Source organism: Coregonus lavaretus (genome assembly GCF_964263955.1).
Source record: "Coregonus lavaretus genome assembly, chromosome: 6".
In the NCBI taxonomy this organism is placed as follows: Eukaryota; Metazoa; Chordata; class Actinopteri; order Salmoniformes; family Salmonidae; genus Coregonus; species Coregonus lavaretus.
This window is the reverse complement of record NC_139993.1, coordinates 65,689,272-65,716,854: the sequence shown is the minus strand read 5'-3', so window position 1 is coordinate 65,716,854 and position 27,583 is coordinate 65,689,272. Positions and strand designations below refer to the sequence as shown.

The window sequence follows — 27,583 nt, the reverse complement described above, 5'->3', positions numbered from 1 at the left end:
GTTGTCTCTGATTGGGAGCCATATTTAAACTGTCTGTTTTCACTTTGTGTTTTGTGGTTTCTTGTTCTAGTTGGGTTGTGTTAAACTGTAGACGTCACGTTTTCGTTTATTATTTTGATCGTGTGATCATTTATATAATAAAAGATGTTCGCATTCAACGCTGCGCATTGGTCCTCATCCTTAGACGATCGGTTCTATATTTACATTTATATTTTAGTTATTTACCAGACGCTCTTATCCAGAGCGACTTCCTGTTAATGAGTGCATACATATTTATTTATTTTCATACTGGCCCCCCGTGGGAATCGAACCCACAACCCTGGCGTTGCAAGCGCCATGCTCTACCAACTGAGCTACATAGCAGTTACTGTATAGACAGACACACTGCTTGTCCTTGATACTATGGGATTTATAGAAAAGACCATTGAAAGACTGATGAATGAATGGAACCATACACAGACATATCTATGGTAGTGACCTGTCGACCTGAGGAAACACAGAGCCTCACATACAGCAGGCCTACTGGTTATTTTAAAACTGCAGTAGGTGATCTCTCAGAGGGCCGGGGGGGACTGATCCTGTTTAGTGTTTAAAATATAATCGGAATGTATTTATTTTTTTAGGAGCCTCCTGGAGTCCCACTCCACTCTCAAAATAGCGGGCCTGGCAGCATTGTCACAGTTAAAATTGGTTGTCAGTCAGTACAACCCCTCGTCATGTCAACAACCCGTTATGCGTCCCAAATTGTCATGTCCCCTATTCCCTTTATAGTGCACTACTTTCTACCAGAGCACTATTCCCCTATGGGCTCTGGTCTAAAGTAGTGCACTATTAAGGGAATAGGGTGCCATTTGGGACGCATGACGGGTCTCCTTTCATTTCCAATCTAATTTCTTCCCATCACATCACATTGTCTACAGCCTAGCATCTGATTGAATCTCATGATGGAGTGATTGGATAGTAGTAACTACACAGCTTCCAAAACCTATACAGGCCTTTCTTTCATTACAACCGGCAGTCAGACGCACCGCTTGTCCTTGATACTGTGGGCTCATGGGATTTATAGAAAAGACAGTTGAAAGACTGATGACTGAATGGAACCATACACAGACGTAAGATAACGTTACTTTCAGATGCAGGGTTAGGGTTGCAAAATGACGGTAATTTTTTCCAAAATGTCCAGGTCTTCCAGAAATCCTGGTTGGAAGATGCCTATGCAGGGGTACACATTTTTAAGGGCCTATATCCTGATCAGTGATTGGCTAACCTCTGACCTCTACAGTCTTTTGTTTGGAGGCTGGAGGCCCCTGGCCAGCAGAGCCTGAGGAGTCAGCATGGCAAAGATCTGCACAGACCAGTCCGACCCGGCAACGACCCGGCAACGGCCGTTTCTCTGCACGCCTGATGATGATCTGGACTCCATCGAGAACGGAACCTCCAGGTCAGAAGTCAAGACTCCATTGCTTATTGTTTGGCATTGACAATGAGTAACACGGCTTTGGCATGATAGCACAAACAGACTGTCATTCAGGCTAGGAGCATGTTGTCTAGCAGCCACAAAAGGCAGCGTCCTTGTGGATTAACATAGCCACATTGTGTTCAGTAGTTAACCTCTCTCTATTTCTCTCTCTCTCTCTCTCTCTCTCAGGGCCAACTCAGAGTGTGAGGACAACTCGTCAGAGGTTCAGGGTGCTGTCTCTGTGTTAACCAGCAGATACACAGAGTCTCACAGAGATTCCTTTACAGAGTCAGGAGCCCTGGCCAGGTATCCCCACCTCACAGCATTGCACCATCTCACCCATGTCATTCAGTCATTCATGTTCATTCAGTCATTCAGTCATTCAGTCATTCATGTTCATTCAGTGTTTCACTTGTCCATCGTCGCTTGTTGCTTGTCTATTGTCATTTTCAGATCATGCAAAGTCATCCTCTCTTGATTCTGTTGGTCACCAAACTCAGCAGCCATAATATAACCCAGTCCATACATACAGTGGTTTTGTCCCAAATGACACCCTATTCCCTACAGAGTTCACTACCTTTGACCAGAGTCCTATATATCCCTGGTCAACAGTAGTGCACTATATAGGGAATAGGGTGCCATTTGAAACGTAGCCAGTAGCCAGACACAGACGGTGTTGTTTTACCTGATCGTCTAGGCTCTCTCGCTTCCTGTTCATGCTGCGGACCTGGGCCTCTCACAGGATGCACCACGAGGTGGAGAGACCGGACTCCTTCCTGGAGCGCTTCAGGGGCCCTGAGCTCAAAGAGGCCTCCAGCAGAGAGAGCAATGCACAGTCACTGGGACACCCCGACAGAGTCCGCAAGAGGAAGTAAGTCTAGACTAGAGATGGGGATGGTCAACTGGGGTTGCAAAATACCCTGAATGTTTTCAAAATATCCCAGGTTTTTGCAAAAATCCCAATTGGAGGAATTCTGGATTTCCTGCTTATTCTGGGAATCTTCCAACCCAACCCATTATTTATGGGAAACTTGGGAATTTGGGGGAAATTCCCAGAATTCTGCAACTCTATGCTCAACGAAAAATGCTGTCTTGAAGAGTGAACCCTAACAAAAGATTGGACAGGTCTCTCTTCTTCATTTTTTTTTTTTTTTTTTTTTTTTTTTTTTTGGGGGGGGGGATGGGGGGTGGATCAGCTTAATATTGCAGATAGATTGTATCTTCTATCAATGTAATTGTCTGCATCACTTCCAATCCCCCATGTTTTTTATATATATACTCTTCTTTCAAAAGAGACGTTCTGATCTCAGGTTCAATGAAAAGAAAGCTAAAAGCTGTAACTTAATACCCTTTAATAGACCTGTGATTTAATATCTTAACTTAATACCCTTTAATAGACCTGCGATTTAATATCTTAACTTAATACCCTTTAATAGACCTGTGATTTAATATCTTAACTTAATACCCTTTAATAGACCTGCGATTTAATATCTTAACTTAATACCCTTTAATAGACCTGTGATTTAATATCTTAATTTAATACCCTTTAATAAACCTGTGATTTAATATCTTAACTTAATATCCTTTAATAGACCTGCGATTTAATATCTTAACTTAATACCCTTTAATAGACCTGCGATTTAATATCTTAACTTAATACCCTTTAATAGACCTGCGATTTAATATCTTAACTTAATACCCTTTAATATACCTGAAATTTAATATCTTAACTTAATACCCTTTAATATACCTGTGATTTAATATCTTAACTTAATACCCTTTAATATACCTGTGATTTAATATCTTAACTTAATACCCTTTAATATACCTGTGATTTAATATCTTAACTTAATACCCTTTAATATACCTGTGATTTAATATCTTAAGATGACTCAGAAACATTCTAATATATCACCTGAGCACACTGGATTAATTTATGCTCAATTTGGTTTAAATCATGCTAGATTTGGATTAAATTATGCTCAATTTGAGCCATAAAGAGGTAAGTAGCGGTTCCTCCTCAAGCCAAGTCAGTACCACAATTAACCCTGCCAACCTGTCCCTGCCCTGTCCCTGTCCTTGTCCCTGTCCCTGTCTCTGCCCCTGAACCTGCCCTTGTCCCTGTCCCTGTCCTGTCCCTGCCCAGTCCCTTTCCCTGCCCTTGTCCCTGCCCTTGTCCCTGTCCCTGTCCCTGTCTCTGTCTCTGTCTCTGTCTCTGTCTCTGTCTCTGTCTCTGTCTCTGTCTCTGTCTCTGTCTCTGTCCCTGTCCCTGTCCCTGTTGGTAGACTGGAACTCTTGGAGGTCTTAACCTGTTGGTAGACTGGAACTCTTGGAGGTCTTAACCTATTGGTAGACTGGAACTCTTGGAGGTCTTAACCTATTGGTAGACTGGAACTCTTGGAGGTCTTAACCTGTTGGTAGACTGGAACTCTTGGAGGTCTTAACCTGTTGGTAGATTGGAACACTTGGAGGTCTTAACCTGTTGGTAGACTGGAACTATGGGAGGTCTTAACCTGTTGGTAGACTGGAACTATGGGAGGTCTTAACCTGTTGGTAGACTGGAACTCTTGGAGGTCTTAACCTGTTGGTAGACTGGAACTCTTGGAGGTCTTAACCTGTTGGTAGACTGGAACTCTTGGAGGTCTTAACCTGTTGGTAGACTGGAACTCTTGGAGGTCTTAACCTGGTGGTAGACTGGAACTCTTGGAGGTCTTAACCTGTCGGTAGACTGGAACTCTTGGAGGTCTTAACCTGTTGGTAGACTGGAACTCTTGGAGGTCTTAACCTGGTGGTAGACTGGAACTCTTGGAGGTCTTAACCTGTTGGTAGACTGGAACTCTTGGAGGTCTTAACCTGTCGGTAGACTGGAACTCTTGGAGGTCTTAACCTGTTGGTAGACTGGAACTCTTGGAGGTCTTAACCTGTTGGTAGACTGGAACTCTTGGAGGTCTTAACCTGTTGGTAGACTGTACAGCCTGATACAGTGAGGGAAAAAAGTATTTGATCCCCTGCTGATTTTGTACATTTGCCCACTGACAAAGACATGATCAGTCTATAATTATAATGGTAGGTTTATTTGAACAGTGAGAGACAGAATAACAACAAAAAAATCCAGAAAAACGTATGTCAAAAATGTTATAAATTGATTTGCATTTTAATAAGGGAAATAACTATTTGACCCCTCTGCAAAACATCACTTAGCACTTGGTGGCAAAACCCTTGTTGGCAATCACAGAGGTCAGACGTTTCTTGTAGTTGGCCACCAGGTTTGCACACATCTCAGGAGAGATTTTGTCCCACTCCTCTTTGCAGATCTTCTCCAAGTCATTAAGGTTTCGAGCCTGACGTTTGGCAACTCGAACCTTCAGCTCCCTCCACAGATTTTCTATGGGATTAAGGTCTGGAGACTGTCTAGGCCACTCCAGGACCTTAATGTGCTTCTTCTTGAGCCACTCCTTTGTTGCCTTGGCAGTGTGTTTTGGGTAATTGTCATGCTGGAATACGCATCCATGACCCATTTTCAATGCCCTGGCTGAGGGAAGGAGGTTCTCACCAAAGATTTGACGGTACATGGCACCGTCCATCGTCCCTTTGATGTGGTGAAGTTGTCCTGTCCCCTTAGCAGAAAAACACCCCCAAAGCATAATGTTTCCACCTCCATGTTTGACGGTGGGGATGGTGTTCTTGGGGTCATAGGCAACATTCCTCCTCCTCCAAACATGGCGAGTTGAGTTGATGCCAAAGAGCTCCATTTTGGTCTCATCTGACCACAACACATTCACTCAGTTCTCCTCTGAATCATTCAGATGTTCATTGGCAAACTTCAGACGGCCCTGTATATGTGCTTTCTTGAGCAGGGGGACCTTGCGGCCGCTGCAGGATTTCAGTCCTTCACAGCGTAGTGTGTTACCAATTGTTTTCTTGGTGACTATGATCCCAGCTGCCTTGAGATCATTGACAAGATCCTCCTGTGTAGTTCTGGGCTGATTCCTCACCGTTCTCATGATCATTGCAACTCCACGAGGTGAGGTCTTGCATGGAGCCCCAGGCCGAGGGAGATAGACAGTTATTTTGTGTTTCTTCCATTTGCGAATAATCGCACCAACTGTTGTCACCTTCTCACCAAGCTGCTTGGCGATGGTCTTGTAGCCCATTCCAGCCTTGTGTAGGTCTACAATCTTGTCCCTGACATCCTTGGAGAGCTCTTTGGTCTTGGCCATGGTGGAGAGTTTGGCATCTGATTGATTGATTTCTTCTGTGGACAGGTGTCTTTTATACAGGTAACAAACTGAGATTAGGAGCACTCCCTTTAAGAGTGTGCTCTAATCTCAGCTTGTTTTTATAAAAGACACATGGGAGCCAGAAATCTTTCTGATTGAGAGGGGGTCAAATACTTATTTCCCTCATTAAAATGCAAATAAATGTATAACATTTTTGACATGCGTCTTTCTGGATTTTTGTTGTTGTTATTCTGTCTCTCACTGTTCAAATAAACCTACCATTACAATTATAGACTGATCATTTCTTTGTCAGTGGGCAAATGTACAAAATCAGCAGGGGATCAAATACTTTTTTCCCTCACTGTACGTATATAGCTGTTGTAGAGCCATAGAAGCATGTTTGACCACAGACAATAATATCCTCTGTCAACAGTATCGTCGGTATCTACATTTGCCCTGTAGTTAGGTATGATCAGTGTGTAGTCTTAAGGATACTGTAGATGCACCTATTACTCTCCGGTAGTATAGTAGTTCTATAGACATTACATAAGCATGTATGACTGTGGATGGAAAGACCTGCTATGTCAATAGCAGCCTTGGTATGTATTTGCTCTAGTTGGATTTTAGTATCAGTGCAGCTATTGAATGATAAGACACCTTATTGTGTGAGAGGTCCTTATTGTTATTAAATGATTGTATGGATCACATATAGTATGGTAGTATGGTGTAATAGTCAACTGTAAACGTATCCATATTTAGAATGATTTGTTGAAAGTACTGATGCTGATTATAGTGGTTGTACCACTGATGATACTGTATCTTAAAAAGATACATCTAAGAATAATAAAAAAAAAATGATTAAATTAAGAATAATACTTCTACTTCAGTGAATGGTTGAATTATAAAATTTTATATTTATGTAAATCTAAAGTTGAAGTTAGTCTCATGAGGAGTGGTGCTGCCACCAAGAGGGCTGTCGTATCACCTGCACTTCCATACTTCAGCATCCATTTTACATTTAAAGTCGTTTAGCAGACGCTCTTATCCAGAGCGACTTACAAATTGGTGCATTCAACTAAGGATAGCCAGTGGGACAACCACCCTTTTTTGTATTTTTTTTAAATGGGGGGGTGGGGGAGGGGGGGGTAAGGATTACTACCTCTTCGCGACTGAGCCGTTGTTGCGCCTAGATGTTTCCACTTCACAATAACAGCACTACACTACATATACACTACATGACCAGGATATACACTACATGACACTACAATAGTCCACTGATAGTCCACAAATAGTCCACCGGTAGTCCACTAATAGTCCGCTAATAGTCCATCGGTAGTCCACTAATAGTCCGCTAATGGTCCACTGGTAGTCCACCAATAGTCTACTGGTAGTCCACCAATAGTCCACTGGTTGTCCACCAATAGTCCATTGGTGGTCCACCAATAGTTCACTGGTTGTCCACCAATAGTCCATTGGTGGTCCACCAATAGTCCACTGGTAGTCCACTAATAGTCCACTAATAGTCCGTTAATAGTCCACCGGCAGTCCACTAATAGTCCGCTAATAGTCCACCATTAGTCTACTGGTAGTCCACCAATAGTTCACTAATAGTCCATTAATAGTCCACTAATATTCCACTGGTAGTCCACTATTAGTCCACTAATAGTCCACTAATAGTCCACTAATAGTCCACTGGTAGCCCACTAATAGCCCACTAATAGTCCACTAATAGTCCACTAATAGTCCACCGATAGTCCGCTAATAGTCCACTGGTAGTCCACCAATAGTCTACTGGTAGTCCACCAATAGTCCACTGGTAGTCCGTTAATAGTCCACTGGTGGTCCACTAATAGTCCACTGGTAGTCCACTTATAGTCCATTAATAGTCCACTAATAGTCCACTGGTAGTCCACTAATAGTCCACTAATAGTCCACTAATAGTCCACTAATAGTCCACTAATAGTCCACTGGTAGTCCACTGATAGTTCATTAATTGTCAACTAATTGTTCACTGGTAGTCCACTAATAGTCCACTAATAGTCCACTAATAGTCCACTGGTAGTCCACTAATAGCCCACTAATAGCCCACTGGTTGTCCACTAATAGTCCACTAATAGTCCACTGGTACTCCACTAATTGTCCACTGGTAGTCCACTAATTGTCCACTAATAGTCCATCTGTGGGCCACTAATAGTCCACTAATAGTCCACTAATAGTCCACTGGTAGTCCACTAATTGTCCACTGGTAGTCCACTAATAGTTCACTAATAGTCCACTAATAGTCCACTGGTAGTCCACTAATAGCCACTAATAGTCCACTGGTAGTCCACCAATAGTCCACTAATAGTCCACCGATAGTCCACTGGTAGTTCACTAATAGTCCACTAATAGTCCACTAATAGTCCACTGGTAGCCCACTAATAGTCCACTAATAGTTCACCAATAGTCCACTGATAGTCCACTGGTAGTCCAGTAATAGTCCAGTAATAGTCCACTAACAGTCCATCAATAGTCCACCAATAGTCCACTGATAGTCCACTGGTAGTCCACTAATAGCTCACTAATAGCCCACTAATAGTCCACTGGTAGTCCACTAATAGCCCACTAATAGTCCACTAATAGTCCACTGGTAGCCCACTAATAGTCCACTAATAGTCCACTAATGGTCCACTAATAGTCCACTGGTAGTCCACTAATAGTCCACTAATAGTCCACTAATAGCCCACTGGTAGTCCACTAATAGTCCACTAATAGTCCACTGGTAGTCCACTAATAGCCCACTAATAGCCCACTAATAGTCCACTGGTAGTCCACTAATAGTCCTCTAATAGTCCACTGGTAGTCCACTAATAGTCCACTAATAGTCCACTAATAGGCCACTAATAGGCCACTAATAGTCCACTGGTAGTCCACTGGTAGTCCAGTAATAGTCCACTAATAGTCCACTAATAGTCCATCAATAGTCCACCGATATTCCACTGATAGTCCACTGGTAGTCCACTAATAGCCCACTAATAGCCCACTAATAGTCCACTGGTAGTCCACTAATGGTCCACTGGTAGTCCACTAATAGTCCACTAATAGTCCACTTATAGTCCACTTATAGTCCTTAACAACAACATGGCGAAGTAAAGAAAGAGGAGAAAAAAGATGTGTAATGTATTCTGCCTCGAGATGTGAAGGGTAAGGAGGAGCTCCAGTAAGTAGGATGGTAGTCCATAATGTAGTCTGCCCCAACATCACTAACATGAGAAATAGCTCTACTCTGGTTGGAGAGTAACACTATGTGGGTGTCGGTAAGAACACACACAGGATAAAAGGGTTACCAATCCCAGGGGTTTGGCACCATGAACATTGAACATTGTGGCCATTGATTGTACAATGTCAAAACACACATCAACAATGTGTTCATTGTAATGAACAGTATATGCAAGATGGTGGTCATTTTGTTACTAGATCATAATTAAATACTAGCCCTTTTTTGATGACTGAACAATCTGTGAAAAATATTTTTAAAAGCATGCTTAAAAATAAATCCAAAGTCATGTTTCAGGAAAGAGATTTGGATCATGGACCCATCAGCAGACAAATACTACAGATGGCTCACCATCATCGCAGCACCATGTTTCTACAACCTGATGATGCTAGTGACCAGGTCTGTTCTCATACAGTACAGCTCAGTTCTTCATTTAAGCTCATATCTTGTTGTTGCTGAATGTTTGTGGTCTTTATTTAGAAAGTCTGTTGTGTTTATTGTTTAATGTTGTTTGTATATTGGTTGTTGACTATTTGTCGTCCCACAGGGCATGTTTTAACGAACTCCAGAGCACGTACATGACTCTGTGGATTGTCCTGGACTACACTTCAGACTTAATCTACTACACAGACACATTCGTCAGGTGTAGAACAGGTGAGGTTCTATGGTTCTACTACTCAGACATTCTAAAACAGGTGAGGTTCTACTACTCAGACATATTCTAGAACAGGTGAGGTTCTACTACTCAGACATATTCTAGAACAGGTGAGGTTCTACTACTCAGACATATTCTAGAACAGGTGAGGTTCTACTACTCAGACATATTCTAGAACAGGTGAGGTTCTACTACTCAGACATATTCTAGAACAGGTGAGGTTCTACTACACAGACATATTCTAGAACAGGTGAGGTTCTACTACTCAGACACATTCTAGAACAGGTGAGGTTCTACTACTCAGACACATTCTAGAACAGGTGAGGTTCTACTACTCAGACATATTCTAGAACAGGTGAGGTTCTACTACTCAGACACATTCTAGAACAGGTGAGGTTCTACTACTCAGACAAATTCTAGAACAGATTAAGTTATATGGTTCTACTACTCAGACACATTGTCAGGTTTAGAACAGGTGAGGTTTTGCTATTCAGACACATTCTAGAACAGCTGAGGTTCGACTACTCAGACATATTCGAGAACAGATGAGTTTCTATGGTTCTAGTATTCAGGCACATTCTAGAACAGATTAAGTTCTATGGTTCTACTACTCAGACACATTGTCAGGTCTAGAACAGCTGAGGTTCTTCAACTGTATTTGATAATTTGTGATTTGTCAAGGAAGAGAGGCAGGCTTATCCCCCCCCCCCCCTTTGTACTGTAAAAACATTTGCACACCCTCCCCCTTTATAGAATCAAATGAAAATAACGTTTACAACCACAAATAAATAAAATGAAATATTGAGATGTTTCTACAACTTGATTGGAGTTCACCTGTGGTAAGTTTATTTGATTAGACATGATTTGGAAAGTCACACACCTGTCTATATAAGGTCCCACAGTTGACAGTGCATGTCAGAGAAAAAACCAAGCCATGAGGTCGTAGGAATTGTCCGTAGAGCTCCGAGACAGGATTTTGTCGAGGCACAGATCTGGGGAAGAGTGCCAAAACATTTCTGCAGCATTGAAGGTCACCAAGAACACAGTGGCTTCCATCATTCTTAAATGGAAGAAGTTGGGAACCACCAAGACTCTTCCTAGAGCTGGCCGCCCGGCCAAACTGAGCAATCGGTGGAGAAGGGTCTTGGTCAGGGAGGTGACCAAGAACCCAATGGTCACTCTGACAGAACTCTAGAGTTCATCTGTGGAGAAGGGTGAACCTTCCAGAAGGACAACCATCTCTGCAGCACTCCACCAATCAGGCCTTGATGGTAGAGTGGCCAGACGGAAGCCACTCCTCAGTAAAAGGCACATGACAGTCCACTTGGAGTTTTCCAAAAGGCACCTAAAGGACTCTCAGACCATGAGAAACAAGATTCTCTGGTCTGATGAAACCAAGATTGAACTCTTTGGCCTGAATGCCAAGCTTCACGTCTGGAGGAAACCTGGCACCATCCCTATGGTGAAGCATGGTGGTGGCAGCATCATGCTGTGGGGATGTTTTTCAGCGGCAGGGACTGGGTGACTAGTCAGGATGGAGGCAAAGATGAACGGAGCAAAGTACAGAGACATCCTTGATGAAAACCTGCTCCAGAGCACTCAGGACCTCAGACTGGGGCGAAGGTTCACCCTCCAACAGGACAACGACCCTAAGCACACAGCCAAGACAATGCAGGAGTGGCTTCGGGACAAGTCTCTGAATGTCCTTGAGTGGCCCAGCCAGAGCACGGACTTGAACCCGATTGAACATCTCTGGAGAGACCTGAAAATAGCTGTGCAGCGACGCTCCCCATCCAACCTGACAGAGCTTGACAGGATCTGCAGAGAAGAATGGGAGAAACTCACCAAATCCATGTGCGCCAAGCTTGTAGCGTCATACCCAAGAAGACTCAAGGCTGTAATTGCTGCCAAATGTGCTTCAATTAAGTACTGAGTAAAGGGTCTGAATACTTATGTAAATGTAATTGTAATATTTGCTATTTTAATTTTTTACTCATCTGTTTTTTACTTAACACTTATTTTTTCTTCTTAAAACAGCATTGTTGGTTAAGGGCTTGTAAGTAAGCATTTCACTTACACCTGTTGTATTCGGTCTATGTGGCAAATAAAATTTGATTTGATTTGATAACAAGATTTTTGAATAACTACCCAATCTCTGTACCCCACACATACAATTTTCTGTAAGGCCCCTCAATCGAGTAGTGAATTTAATTCCTAAATTAAACCACAAAGACCAGGGAGGTTTTTCAATGCCTCGCAAAGATGGGAACCGATTGGTAGATGTGTAATTAAAAATAAAAAAAATAGCAGATGCTGAATATCCCTTTGAGCATGGTGAAGTTATTAATTAGACTTTGGATGGTGTATCAATACACCCAGTCACTACAAAGATACAGGCGTCCTTCCTAACTCAGTTGCCGGAGAGGGAGGAAACTGCTCAGGGATTTCAACATGAGGCCAATGGTGATTTTGAAACAGTTGAATGGTTGTGATATGAGAAAACTGAGGATGGATCAACAACATTGTAGTTACTTCACAATAATAACCTAAATGACAGAGTAAAAAGGAAGCCTGTACAGAATAAAAAATATTCCAAAACATGCATCCTGTTTGCAACAATGTAGTTAAGTAATACTGCAGTAAATGTGGCAAAGAAATGTAGTCCTGAATGTCCTGAATACAAAGCGTTATGTTTGGGGCAAATCCAACACAACACATCACTGAGTACCACTCTTCATATTTTCAGGGCATTGTGGAGGCTGAATCATGTTATGGGTATGATTGTCATTGTCAAGGACTAGGAAGTTTTAGTAGGATAAAAATAAACAGAATGCAGCTATAAGCACAGGCAAAATCCTAGAGGAAAACCTGCGTCACTCTGCTTTTTCCAACAGACATTCGCCTTTCAGCAGGACAATAACCTAAAACACAAGGCCAAATCTACACTGGAGTTGTTTACCAAGACGACATTCAATGTTCCTGAGTGGCCTAGTTACAGTTTTGACTTAAATCTGCTTGAGAATCTATGTCAAGACTAGAACATGGCTGTCTAGCAATGATCATCAACCAACTTGAGAGAGCTTTAAGAATTTTAAAAAATAATCATGGCAAATATTGTACAATCCAGGTGTGCAAAGCTCTTAGAGACTTACCCAAAAAGACTCACAGCTGTAATCGTTGCCAAAGGTGCTTCTACAAAGTATTGACTCAAGGGTGTGAATACTTATTTAAATTAGATATTTCTGTATTTAATTTTCAATAAATGTGCAAACATTTCTAAAAACATGTTTTCACTTTGTCATTATGAGGTAGTGTGTGTAGATTATTTTATTTTTTTAATCTATTTTGAATTCAGGCTGTAAATGTGGAAAAATTGTAAATGTAAATTGTAGATGTGGATCAAAATGTGGAAAAGGTCCAGGTGTATGAATACTTTCTGAAGGCACTATATATATTCCATGTCCTTGCCACGACTCTGAGTAACATAGAATATTTGCATGAAAATCTGTCGCCAATTGGATATTCTAACGTAGCAATAACTGTAGCGACCCTGTGTTTTGTGGATATCGACTCTGCCACTTCAGCATGCTTTTGTGGCAAAGGGCTATGGGCCAGAAGGTTGAGGATTCGCCGACCACCGCGGACGAGCTCTTCTCTCTTCACTCTTCCTGCCTGTTTCACTAGGCCTACACTACGATCAGAGTCGGCTGCAGACAAAGATCAGCTAGGGGGAAATCAGATTATCAACATTTTGATTCCATATTTATAATTTTATAAAATATATGCAACGAATTTCCCAAACAGGTTTTTGTGCCACCACACAACCAATAAACAAAGCATATCGACTTTGGACGCTTCAATATCATGGTCTGCATTTTCAATACCACAATAAATAGACTATGTCAATCTCGACAAACAGAAAACACACACCTCCCTACCTTGTAGGCTTACCCAGTATCGAAGGATTGGTGAAGGCTTTTTGGTCTTTTGTAACAGATGTTTCTTTCCATTCATCAAATGGCTTCTGCACAGTTTGGATTGATATATTTTTTGATTGTATTTGTCAGTAAAATAATTTATGAAATGCTTATAAATGCTTATTAATCCTTCATAAGATGCACTTCAAATAAAGCGTCACCCCAAAAAATACATACAGTACCAGTCAAAAGTTTGGACACACCTACTCATTCCAGGGTTTTTCTTTCTAAGTTGTAGAATAATAGTGAAGAAGTCAAAACTATGAAATAACACATATGGAATCATGTGGTAACAAAAAAATGTTAAACAAATAAAATATATTTTATATTTGAGATTCTTCAAAGTAGCCACCCTTTGCCTTGATGATAGCTTGGCATTCTCTCAACCAGCTTCATGAGGTAGTCACCTGAAATGTATTTCAATTAACAGGTGTGCCTTGTTAAAATTAATTTGTGGAATTTCTTTCCTTCTTAATGCGTTTGAGCCAATCAGTTGTGTTGTGACAAGGTAAGGGTGGTATACAGAAGATAGCCCTATTTGGTAAAAGACCAAGTCCATATTATGGCAAGAACCACTCAAATAAGCAAAGAGAAACAACAGGCCATCATTACTTTTAGACATTAGGTCAGTCAATCCAGAACATTTCAAGAACTTTGAAAGTTTCTTCAAGTGCAGTCGCGAAAACCATCAAGCACTATGATGAAACTGGCTCTGATGAGGACCGCCACAGGAATGGAAGACCCAGAGTTACCTCTGCTGCAGAGGATACATTCATTAGAGTTAACTGCACCTCAGATTGCAGCCTAAATAAATGCTTCAAAGTTAAAGTAACAGACACATCTCAACATCATCTGTTCAGAGGAGACTGCATGAATCAGGCCTTCATGGTCGAATTGTTGCAAAGAAACCACTACTAAAGGACACCAATAATAAGAAGAGACTTGCTTGGGCCAAGAAACACGAGCAATGGACATTAGACCGGTGGAAATCTGTCCTATGGTCTGATGAGTCCAAATTTGAGATTTTTGGTTCCAACCGCCGTGTCTTTGTGAGACTCAGAGTAGGTGAACGGATGATCTCTGCATGTGTAGTTCCCACCGTGAAGCATGGAGGAGGAGGTGTGATGGTGTGGGGGTGCTTTGCTGATGACATTGTCAGTGATTTATTTAGAATTCAAGGCACACTTAACCAGCATGGCTCCCACAGCATTCTGTAGCAATTTGCCATCCTATATGGTTTGTGCTTAGTGGGACTATCATTTGTTTTTCAACAGGACAATGACCCAACACACCTCAAGGCTGTGTAAGGGCTATTTTACCAAGAAGGAGAGTGATGCAGTGCTGCATCAGATGACCTGGCCTCCACAATCCCCCGACCTCAACCCAATTGAAATGGTTTGGTATGAGTTGGACAGCATAGTGAAGGAAAAGCAGCCAACAAGTGCTCAGCATATGTGTGAACTCCTTCAAGACTGTTGGAAAAGCATTCCTCATGAAGCTGGTTGAGAGAATGCCAAGAGTGTGCAAAGCTGTCATCAAGGCAAAGTGTGGCTACTTTGAAGAATCTAAAATATATTTTGATTTGTTTAACACTTTTTTGGTTACTACATGACTCCATATGTGTTATTTCATAGTTTTGATGTCTTCACTATTATTCTACAATGTAGAAAATAGTAAAAATAAAGAAAAACCCTTGAATGAGCAGGTGTGTCCAATCTTTCGACTGGTCCTGTATATACACAGTACAAAGATTTTAAAAAGTGACACAATAAAGTGGGGGTTTTATTTAAATTGTGGTCCTTCTTTTTTTTTCAGATAAATATACATACAATTACATAGATACAGACACATTCCATAAATACAGACAAAAAAAAGGTTATACGATCACACATTAGCCAGATTTTGACATTTAAAAAAGTGGTTATGTTTGGTATGGCTTAGAGTTGCCGTGGTAGCTTGTTCCACTCGCCGGGATACAAAAAAATGTTCTTACCAGATTGACTCATATTTAAAACGGAATATTAGTCTCTGGCTCTGGTATGATGCTTGTGGACAACTCTAACAAATTAAACATTGTTGAATAGGTACCTGGGGTCTGAGTCCGTGATAATTCTGTCGACCAGACCAAGTTGAATGAATACTACTCTTTTCTTTCCACAGATAGCCAAGCCTAGCTGATTAAAATGGTACTCTGTAGCTCAGCTGGTAGAGCACGGCGCTTGTAACGCCAAGGGTAGTGGCTTCGATCCCAGGGACCACCCATACACTAAAATGTATGCACGCGTGACTGTAAGTCGCTTTGGATAAAAGCGTCTGCTAAATGGCATATTATTATTATTATTATTATTTATTATAAAATGATCGACCTCCAGATGAGTAATGAGTATGAGGGGGGAGTTTAAGTACCATTTTTAGTAGCTTGTTTTAGCTGGTCTGTAGCTTATTCTTTAGATGTTTTGGGGCTGCTGGTGAACCATGATGTGCAGGCATAATCAAAGTGTCACTGGACTAGCGCACTTTCCAGAGTCTCCAGGTTGTCTATAGCTAGGATTCTGTCCAACTGGCGACAGATTTTCATGCGAATATTCTAAAATCTGCATAAAAACATTATGCACATTTCCCCAGAGTTGTTCCAGAGTTGTTCCCATCAAAATTGACTTGTTTCGGATAAAAGTCTGTGCGTAAATACATATTGCACAGAAATAATTAACTTTTGCGGTTAAATTCCCATGTAAAGAATAAAAAATACAAGTTCAATTGGTTTCCTTGGCAATTTCAACTCTAGGCCTACTGATGGTTTTATCACTAAAATGTTGTGTAGTTATAGTGAATGTTCCCACTCTGGTCATGGCACGTGCGCTCTAGCTAACAGCTCACAGATATACAGTCTAGCCAGCAGCTCACAGATATACAGTCTAGCTAACAGCTCACAGATATACAGTCTAGCTAACAGCTCACAGATATACAGTCTAGCTAACAGCTCACAGATATACAGTCTAGCTTAACAGCTCACAGATATACAGTCTAGCCAGCAGCTCACAGATATACAGTCTAGCTAACAGCTCACAGATATACAGTCTAGCTAACAGCTCACAGATATACAGTCTAGCCAGCAGCTCACAGATATACAGTCTAGCTAACAGCTCACAGATATACAGTCTAGCTAACAGCTCACAGATATACAGTCTAGCTAACAGCTCACAGATATACAGTCTAGCCAGCAGCTCACAGATATACAGTCTAGCCAGCAGCTCACAGATATACAGTCTAGCTAACAGCTCACAGATATACAGTCTAGCTTAACAGCTCACAGATATACAGTCTAGCTAACAGCTCACAGATATACAGTCTAGCTAACAGCTCACAGATATACAGTCTAGCCAGCAGCTCACAGATATACAGTCTAGCTTAACAGCTCACAGATATACAGTCTAGCTAACAGCTCACAGATATACAGTCTAGCTAACAGCTCACAGATATACAGTCTAGCTTAACAGCTCACAGATATACAGTCTAGCTAACAGCTCACAGATATACAGTTTAGCTAACAGCTCACAGATATACAGTCTAGCTAACAGCAGTCTAGCTAACAGCTCACAGATATACAGTCTAGCTAACAGCTCACAGATACAGTCTAGCTAACAGCTCACAGATATACAGTCTAGCCAACAGCTCACAGATATACAGTCTAGCCAACAGCTCACAGATATACAGTCTAGCTAACAGCAGTCTAGCTAACAGCTCACAGATATACAGTCTAGCTAACAGCTCACAGATACAGTCTAGCTAACAGCTCACAGATATACAGTCTAGCTAACAGCTCACAGATATACAGTCTAGCTAACAGCTCACAGATATACAGTCTAGCTAACAGCTCACAGATATACAGTCTAGCCAACAGCTCACAGATATACAGTCTAGCTAACAGCTCACAGATATACAGTCTAGCTAACAGCTCACAGATATACAGTCTAGCTAACAGCTCACAGATATACAGTCTAGCCAACAGCTCACAGATATACAGTCTAGCTAACAGCTCACAGATATACAGTCTAGCTTAACAGCTCACAGATATACAGTCTAGCTTAACAGCTCGCAGATATACAGTCTAGCTTAACAGCTTACAGATATACAGTCTAGCTAACAGCTCACAGATATGCAGTCTAGCTAACAGCTCACAGATATACAGTCTAGCTAACAGCTATTTTTAATATAGCCTAATAAACTGCATTCTTTCCCATGATGTCATGAAAAATAAAATTCCCAACGTACTTTACCCGCATAAAAAGGTTAAAAGCAAACCTGTTTAACGTCATGCCATTTTGAGGATGCTGGAATTACATTTTGGACCAACGTGAGCATGCCTACAGAAGACTTTTGAAGTAGCCTAATCAGATTAAAACATTGTGGTTGGTTGTGTTTATGGCACATTTAAAAGGTAATACATTTAAAAAGTTAAATGACAAATATTTAGGCTACATTGAAGCGGTTAGGTTGTAGGTGCGCGAGGAATAGCCTCTCGGATTGGAGAGAGTCAGAGTGATGGTTAATCTTTCCTGATTAACTGGGCCTGCCGGGAGCAGATATAGCTACATTATTATAGGAGGACTTGGGAGAATGATGATCTGCAACAGACAGCGCATTCAGTATCAGAAGTAAGAAAATACAGTCAGACTGGCCTGTTACTGACCCTTCTAGACCTTATAAACTGTCCAGAGTAGACCCACTACTGATCCAAATGGAATGAAACATTCAAATCATGGGGCTTCTGCGCCATTATTCAAATTACATTTTCAATGCAGTGTAGAGTAGAATTTTTACTCACTAGAAAACAATAATGCAATTATTCATTGCATTGTGGTGTTGTAGGTAGTGTCTTCACTTGTTCTTTAATGTGCAGTGATGCACCTGACCTCTCCGCTGCATAGCAGCTAGTCCTATTTGTTCTTGTGGATTCATATTGAAAATTGATTCAGCTTTCAATGCTTTTATGTGTGGTATGATTGCCAGTTAGCCTATTGCAGATCTGGACAAACAATCCACCCACCACTATTGTCACTATGAATGGTGGATAGAGGGCAGGGTAGACAGACTGGTAGACTATATTATCACTATGAATGGTGGATAGAGGGCAGGGTAGACAGTTAGACTGGTAGACTATATTATCACTATGAATGGTGGATAGAGGGCAGGATAGACAGTTAGACTGGTAGACTATATTATCACTATGAATGGTGGATAGAGGGCAGGGTAGACAGTTAGACTGGTAGACTATATTATCACTATGAATGGTGGATAGAGGGCAGGGTAGACAGTTAGACTGGTAGACTATATTATCACTATGAATGGTGGATAGAGGGCAGGATAGACAGACTGGTAGACTATATTATCACTATGAATGGTGGATAGAGGGCAGGGTAGACAGTTAGACTGGTAGACTATATTATCACTATGAATGGTGGATAGAGGGCAGGGTAGACAGTTAGACTGGTAGACTATATTATCACTATGAATGGTGGATAGAGGGCAGGATAGACAGACTGGTAGACTATATTATCACTATGAATGGTGGATAGAGGGCAGGGTAGACAGTTAGACTGGTAGACTATATTATCACTATGAATGGTGGATAGAGGACAGGGTAGACAGTTAGACTGGTAGACTATATTATCACTATGAATGGTGGATAGAGGGCAGGGTAGACAGTTAGACTGGTAGACTATATTATCACTATGAATGGTGGATAGAGGGCAGGATAGACAGTTAGACTGGTAGACTATATTGTCACTATGAATGGTGGATAGAGGGCAGGATAGACAGTTAGACTGGTAGACTATATTGTCACTATGAATGGTGGATAGAGGGCAGGGTAGACAGACTGGTAGACTATATTATCACTATTACATTTACATTTTAGTCATTTAGCAGACGCTCTTAACCAGAGCGACTTACAGGAGCAATTAGGGTTAAGTGCCTTGCTCAAGGGCACATTAACGTCATTTAGCAGACGCTCTTAGCCAGAGCGACTCACAAATTGGTGCGTTCACCCTATAGCCAGTGGGATAACCACTTTACAATTTGGGGGGGGGGGGGTTAGAAGGAATACTTTAGCCTATCCCAGGTATTCCTTAAAGAGGTGGGGTTTCAAATGTCTCCGGAAGGTGGTGAGTGACTCCGCTGTCCTGGCGTCGTGAGGGAGCTTGTTCCACCATTGGGGTGCCAGAGCAGCGAACAGTTTTGACTGGGCTGAGCGGGAGCTGTGCTTCCGCAGAGGAAGGGGAGCCAGCAGGCCAGAGGTGGATGAACGCAATGTCCTCGTTTGGGTGTAGGGACTGATCAGAGCCTGAAGGTACAGGGGTGCCGTTCCCCTCACTGCTCCAAAGGCAAGCACCATGGTCTTGTAGCGGATGCGAGCTTCAATTGGAAGCCAGTGGAGTGTGCGGAGGAGGGGGGTGACGTGAGAGAACTTGGGAAGGTTGAACACCAGACGGGCTGCGGCATTCTGGATGAGTTGTAGGGGTTTAATGGCACAGGCAGGGAGCCCAGCCAACAGCGAGTTGCAGTAGTCCAGACGGGAGATGACAAGTGCCTGGACCAGGACCTGCGCCGCTTCCTGTGTAAGGCAGGGTCGCACTCTCCGAATGTTGTAGAGCATGAACCTGCAGGAGCGGGTCAACGCCTTGATGTTGGCGGAGAACGACAGGGTGTTGTCCAGGGTCACGCCAAGGCTCTTCGCACTCTGGGAGGAGGACACAGCGGAGTTGTCTACCGTGATGGCGAGATCATGGAACGGGCAGTCCTTCCCCGGGAGGAAGAGCAGCTCCGTCTTGCCAGGGTTCAGCTTGAGGTGGTGATCCGTCATCCATACTGATATGTCTGCCAGACATGCAGAGATGCGATTCGCCACCTGGTTATCAGAAGGGGGAAAGGAGAAGATTAGTTGTGTATCGTCAGCGTAGCAATGATAGGAGAGGCCATGTGAGGATATGACAGAGCCAAGTGACTTGGTGTATAGGGAGAAAAGGAGAGGGCCCAAAACCGATCCCTGGGGGACACCAGTGGTGAGAGCACGTGGTGCGGAGACAGCTTCCCGCCACGCCACTTGGTAGGAGCGACCGGTCAGGTAGGACGCAATCCAGGAGTGAGCCGCGCCGGAGATGCCCATTTCGGAGAGGGTGGAGAGGAGGATCTGATGGTTCACAGTATCAAAGGCAGCAGACAGGTCTAGAAGGACAAGAGCAGAGGAGAGAGAGTTAGCTTTAGCAGTGCGGAGAGTCTCTGTGACACAGAGAAGAGCAGTCTCAGTTGAATGACCAGTCCTGAAACCTGATTGGTTTGGATCAAGAAGGTCATTCTGAGAGAGATAGCAAGAGAGTTGGCTAAAGACGGCACGCTCAATAGTTTTGGAAAGAAAAGAAAGAAGGGATACTGGTCTGTAGTTGTTGACATCAGTGGGGTCGAGTGTTGGTTTTTTGAGAAGGGGAGTAACTCTCGCTCTCTTGAAGACGGAAGGGACATGGCCAGCGGTCAAGGATGAGTTGATCAGCGAGGTGAGGTAGGGGAGAAGGTCACCGGAGATGGTCTGGAGAAGGGAGGAGGGGATGGGGTCAAGCGGGCAGGTTGTTGGGCGGCCTGCAGTCACAAGTCGCAGGATCTTATCTGGAGAGAGAGGGAAGAAAGAAGTCAAAGCATAGGGTAGGGCAGTGTGAGCAGGACCAGCAGTGTCATTAGACTTAACAAACAAGGATCGGATGTCGTCAACCTTCTTTTCAAAGTGGTTGACGAAGTCATCCACAGAGAGAGAGGAGGGGGGGGGGGGGGAGGGAGGATTCAGGAGGGAGGAAAATGTGGCAAAGAGCTTCCTAGGGTTAGAGGCAGATGCTTGGAATTTAGAGTGGTAGAAGGTGGCCTTAGCAGCAGAAACAGATGAAGAAAATGTAGAGAGGAGGGAGTGAAAAGATGCCAGGTCGGCAGGGAATTTAGTTTTCTTCCATTTCCGCTCCGCTGCCCGGAGCTCTGTTCTGTGAGCTCGCAATGAGTCATCAAGCCACGGAGCTGGAGGGGAGGACCGAGCCGGCCGGGAGGATAGGGGACACAGAGAGTCAAAGGATGCAGAAAGGGAGGAGAGGAGGGTTGAGGAGGCAGAATCAGGAGATTGGAGGGAGAAGGATTGAGCAGAGGGAAGAGATGATAGGATGGAAGAGGAGAGAGTAGTGGGAGAGAGAGAGCGAAGGTTGCGGCGGCGCATTACCATCTGTGTAGGGGCAGAGTGAGTAGTGTGGGAGGAGAGTGAGAGAGAAAAGGAAACAAAGTAGTGGTCGGAGACTTGGAGGGGAGTTGCAGTGAGATTAGTAGAGGAGCAGCATCTAGTGAAGATGAGGTCAAGCGTATTGCCTGCCTTGTGAGTAGGGGGGGACGGTGAGAGGGTGAGGTCAAAAGAGGAGAGGAGTGGAAAGAAGGAGGCAGAGAGAAATGAGTCAAATGTGGACATAGGGAGGTTGAAATCCCCCAAAACTGTGAGGGGTGAGCCATCCTCAGGGAAGGAACTTATCAAGGCGTCAAGCTCATTGATGAACTCTCCAAGGGAACCTGGAGGGCGATAGATGACAAGGATATTAAGCTTAAATGGGCTAGTGACTGTGACAGCATGGAATTCAAATGAGGAGATAGACAGATGGGTTAGGGGAAAAATTGAGAATGTCCACTTGGGAGAGATGAGGATTCCTGTACCACCACCCCTCTGACCAGATGCTCTCGGGGTATGCGAGAACACATGGTCAGACGAGGAGAGAGCAGTAGGAGTAGCGGTGTTTTCAGTGGTGATCCATGTTTCCGTCAGCGCCAGGAAGTCGAGGGACTGGAGGTTGGCATAGGCTGGGATGAAGTCAGCTTTGTTGGCAGCAGAACGGCAGTTCCAGAGGCTGCCTGCGACCTGGAACTCCACGTGGGTGGTGCGTGCAGGGACCACCAGATTGGAGAGGCAGCAGCCACGCGGTGTGGTGCGTTTGTGTAGCCTGTGCAGAGAGGAGAGAACAGGGATAGGCAGAGGCATAGTTGACAGGCTGTAGCAAATGGCTACAAAAATGCAGAGGAGATCGGAATGAAATGGGCTAAGCATCTGGGAGTGGAGAGAGCAGGGCCTCCCTCACCAAAACTTCTACCTCGGAAACTAAAATTGTTTCACTGAACCACCCGAAGAAAAAACTCTCCCAACTTCCGCCTTTGGAAATCAGAATTGTTGTGAACCACAGCGGTTCGATGTTTAAAGGAGTAGACTCAACCCACTTTGTTCAGCTAGCCAACTATGACTCCATAGCCAACTAGCAGACTAGCATCCAATAACAATAACACACCGTTTAGCGCCAACACTTGGTCACAACAAACCACCAATATTGTGATAACACACTAAACAGATCATTCGTGTCTGTGTCAAGTTCCTTACATGACGCAGCAATGATTAGACGTTGGCTAGCTAGGACAAGTAAATTGTGGTTAGCTACTTCAGTACAGCCAAATGGTCATGTTGGGTAGCTAGCAATGGCCACTGTGTCGACTCTGTTTGAAGAACGGCTAGCTAGCTAGCTTCGTGCTACAGCTGGCACGGCCGAGGACACTGCCAAGACACAGTAACTACCCACAACAACCCACGAAGCCTAGCTATGACGCCGTAGCCAACCTGCAAGCTAGCATCCATTAACACACAACTTAGCATCAACACCTGGCCACAACAAACTGCCAAGAGTGTGTCAGCACACCAAACAGACAATTCAAGTCCGTGTCGAGTTCCCTTCACAACGCAGCAAAAAAATAAATAATAATAATAATAATTAAACGTTGGAACCAGCTCTCCAGCGTTGCTAATCGTTACCAATAGCTACCCGCTAGCTAGCTAGCTTCGTGCCTCAATTCTAACCCACAATTACCCACGGAAAGCTACAATAACAACAATACTAACCTACAATAAATACAATACCTAACTACAGCTAACTACCTACCTACGATCTAGTACATGGTTAAGCAAAAGTTAAACGTTGGGTAGGACTACATTACCGTTGGAGCCAGCTCTCCAGCGTTGCTAATCATTACCAATAGCTACCCGCTAGCTAGCTAGCCTCGTGCCTCGATACTAATCCACAATTACCTATGGAAAGCTACTACAACCACAATACTAACCTACAATAAATTCAATACCTAACTACAGCTAGCTACCTACCTACGATCTAATACATGGTTAAGCAAAAGTTAAACGTTGGGTAGGAGTACATTACCGTTGGAACCAGCTCTCCAGCGTTGCTAATCGTTACCAATAGCTACCCGCTAGCTAGCTAGCCTCATGCCTCGATACTAACCCACAAATTACCCACGGAAAGCTACAATAACAACAATACTAACCTACAATAAATACAATACCTAACTACAGCTAACTACCTACCTACGATCTAATACATGGTTAAGCTTTACTCAACACTACATGTAGCTTACCCCTACTTACCTCCAGCCAGAGAAAAACACGTCCTCTCCCGTCAGCACTCAAGCACTATGCATACACCGTTTATAAGCACATTATAGTGTATAATATAGCTTGGGCAACACTTTGCTGATAATAACGATAACTGCCATTAAACTCCAAAGAAGAATGGAATGAATAACTAACTGCTCTTTATAAACCACCACAGACCTCCCTTTACCTAAGCATAGACCTGGCTGTAGATCAGGCGTCCTCGACTCCCTTTGACCTGCAGGCGGCGCTGCGTTTACAGATGGCATGCGCAAACAGAAACAGGAAGTAGCTGTGCGGTATGAATGGTGGATAGAGGGCAGGGTAGACAGTTAGACTGGTAGACTATATTATCACTATGAATGGTGGATAGAGGGCAGGGTAGACAGACTGGTAGACTATATTATCACTATGAATGGTGGATAGAGGGCAGGATAGACAGTTAGACTGGTAGACTATATTATCACTATGAATGGTGGATAGAGGGCAGGGTAGACAGACTGGTAGACTATATTATCACTATGAATGGTGGATAGAGGGCAGGGTAGACAGACTGGTAGACTATATTATCACTATGAATGGTGGATAGAGGGCAGGATAGACAGTTAGACTGGTAGACTATATTATCACTATGAATGGTGGATAGAGGGCAGGATAGACAGACTGGTAGACTATATTATCACTATGAATGGTGGATAGAGGGCAGGGTAGACAGTTAGACTGGTAGACTATATTATCACTATGAATGGTGGATAGAGGGCAGGGTAGACAGACTGGTAGACTATATTATCACTATGAATGGTGGATAGAGGGCAGGGTAGACAGACTGGTAGACTATATTATCACTATGAATGGTGGATAGAGGGCAGGGTAGACAGTTAGACTGGTAGACTATATTATCACTATGAATGGTGGATAGAGGGCAGGATAGACAGTTAGACTGGTAGACTATATTATCACTATGAATGGTGGATAGAGGGCAGGATAGACAGTTAGACTGGTAGACTATATTATCACTATGAATGGTGGATAGAGGGCAGGGTAGACAGTTAGACTGGTAGACTATATTGACCTGTGGTATAGTAATAGTTAGCGTGTGGAAAAGCGTAGTGCATAAAGGAAGTACCAAAACACCTTGATATAGGGCAGGTGCGCATGCAAGCAGATATATAGTAAAACCTGCAAAAGTGGAATTTAAACCAGGGAAAAAATGCACTGCCCCCCCCTGTGCCCAATAAAACACCACACTGCCCTCCCCTGTGCCCAATAAAACACCACACTGCCCTCCCCTGTGCCCAATAAAACACCACACTGCCCTCCCCTGTGCCCAATAAAACACCACACTGCCCTCCCCTGTGCCCAATAAAACAAACACACAACCCCCCCAAAGCCAAAAAAATGTAATAAAGTTAGACAACCCTCCCCTATTTTAGCCCCCCCCCGCCCCGAGTAAATTTAAAACGGTCCCTTATTTGGTATCACTAATTTCTCTTGAATTATTTCAACAGGTTTTCTGGAACAGGGACTGCTTGTGAAAGACGACAAGAAGCTTAGAGACAAATATAAATCAACGACACAGTTCAAATGGGACATGATTTCAATGATACCCACAGACCTGCTGTTTCTGAAAGTGGGTTTCAACAACCCCGAGCTCCGACTGAACCGACTCGCGAAGATGAACCGCCTCTTCGAGTTCTTTGACCGCACAGAAACCAGGACCAGCTTCCCCAACGTTTTCCGAATCAGTAACCTGGTACTTTACATCCTGATCATCATCCACTGGAACGCCTGCATCTTCTTCGCCATCTCCAAGACCATCGGGTTCGGCTCCGACACCTGGGTGTACCCCAACATCAGTCACCCTGAGCATGGCCGCCTTGCCAGGAAGTACATCTACTGTCTCTATTGGTCGACCCTGACCCTGACCACCATCGGAGAAACCCCGCCACCCGTTAGGGACTTTGAGTACCTCTTTGTGGTCACCGACTTCCTCATCGGTGTGCTGATTTTTGCCACCATCGTTGGTAACGTTGGCGCCATGATCTCAAACATGAACAAAACCCGTGCGGAATTCCAGGCCAAGATCGATTCCATCAAGCAGTACATGCATTTCCGTAAGGTCTCCAAGGATCTGGAAGCCAGGGTCATCAAGTGGTTTGACTACCTCTGGACAGAGAAGAAGACCTGCGATGAGAAGGAGGTGCTGAAGAACCTGCCAGACAAGCTGAAGGCCGAGATCGCCATCAACGTCCATCTGGACACCCTGAAGAAGGTACGTATCTTCCAGGACTGTGAGGCCGGTCTTCTGATTGAGTTGGTGCTGAAGCTGCAGCCTCAGGTGTTCTCCCCAGGAGATTACATCTGTAAGAAGGGAGACATCGGCAGAGAGATGTACATCATTAAGGAAGGGAAGCTGGCTGTGGTGGCGGACGACGGGGTGACACAGTTCGTGGTGCTCAGCGACGGCGCGTACTTCGGAGAGATCAGTATCCTGGGCATCAAGGGTTCCAAAGCTGGCAACAGGAGAACGGCCAACATCAGGAGCGTGGGTTACTCGGACCTCTTCGCCCTGTCGAAAGACGATCTCATGGAGGCCCTCACTGAGTACCCCGACGCCAAGAAGGCTCTGGAAGAAAAGGGAAAAGCTATGCTGATGAAAGACAACATGATCGACGAGGACATCGCTAACGCGAGAGCCGACCCCAAGGACATGGAGGAGAAGATCCAGAGGCTGGAGAGCAATATGGAAACCATGATGACCAAGTTCGCCAAGATCATGGCTGAGTTCACATCCAGCCAGAGAAAGATTAAACAGAGGATCACCAACATAGAGTCAACAGTCAAGTCAGTCCGGCCCGAGGATATATCTGAAGTGGTGGCCGACAACAAGACTCAGTAGTCCCACAACGCAACGTATTTAACCAGAGACTTGTTCTATTTAACCTTTATTATGACAGGGAGCCATGCTGAGACCAATGTCTGAGATGTCTCTTTTAACTTAAAAAATATACACATAATATGCGAAAAGCGAAACAGAGATACAAAACACAATCATACAAAACACAATCATACAAAACACAATCATACAAAACAAACACATTCTTCAGTAAAAAGGTCCTCAATCAGCCATCTGAATTGCCCAAGAGGCACCAAATGATCAACATTTTAGAAAGTAGGCTGGCCTAAACTAAAGCAGATTTACCTAACTCAGTGGAGATTGAAGGGATCTCCAGAGTAAGCCATCGAATGAGATCGGGTCTGGCATCTCGTACGTCTGTAGGTTAACAATTAAGTAAGGTACTGCGGAAGTGCAATGCATCGATCTACGAGACTTCAAAAGAGGGCCAGCCTACTTTAAGCTGATGGTACACTACAAAAAATGTTTGGGCAATATTGCAGAGCAATGCTGCTAGCAATGGTTGCTGCAACTTTTTTTCCATTGAAAATGAGCAACTTTTTGTTATCTGGGGAGTTTTGATTGGCAGTGCCACATAGTAGGCAATTTTTTTTAAATTCTC

The 27,583-nt window shown here is 43.5% G+C and overlaps 1 protein-coding gene across 1 annotated transcript; it reads left to right on the top strand.

Annotated features, from left to right (window-relative positions):
• Nucleotides 1-1,334: 1,334 nt before the first annotated feature.
• cnga3a (cyclic nucleotide gated channel subunit alpha 3a) lies at nucleotides 1,335-26,964 on the top strand (the record flags this gene model as incomplete). Its single annotated transcript, XM_084163920.1, has 6 exons — nucleotides 1,335-1,441; nucleotides 1,649-1,765; nucleotides 2,157-2,330; nucleotides 9,233-9,334; nucleotides 9,483-9,589; nucleotides 25,574-26,964. 6 exons carry the CDS (start codon nucleotides 1,335-1,337, stop codon nucleotides 26,962-26,964), a joined length of 1,998 nt encoding a protein of 665 aa, XP_084020046.1.
• Between the last annotated feature and the right edge of the window lie 619 nt (nucleotides 26,965-27,583).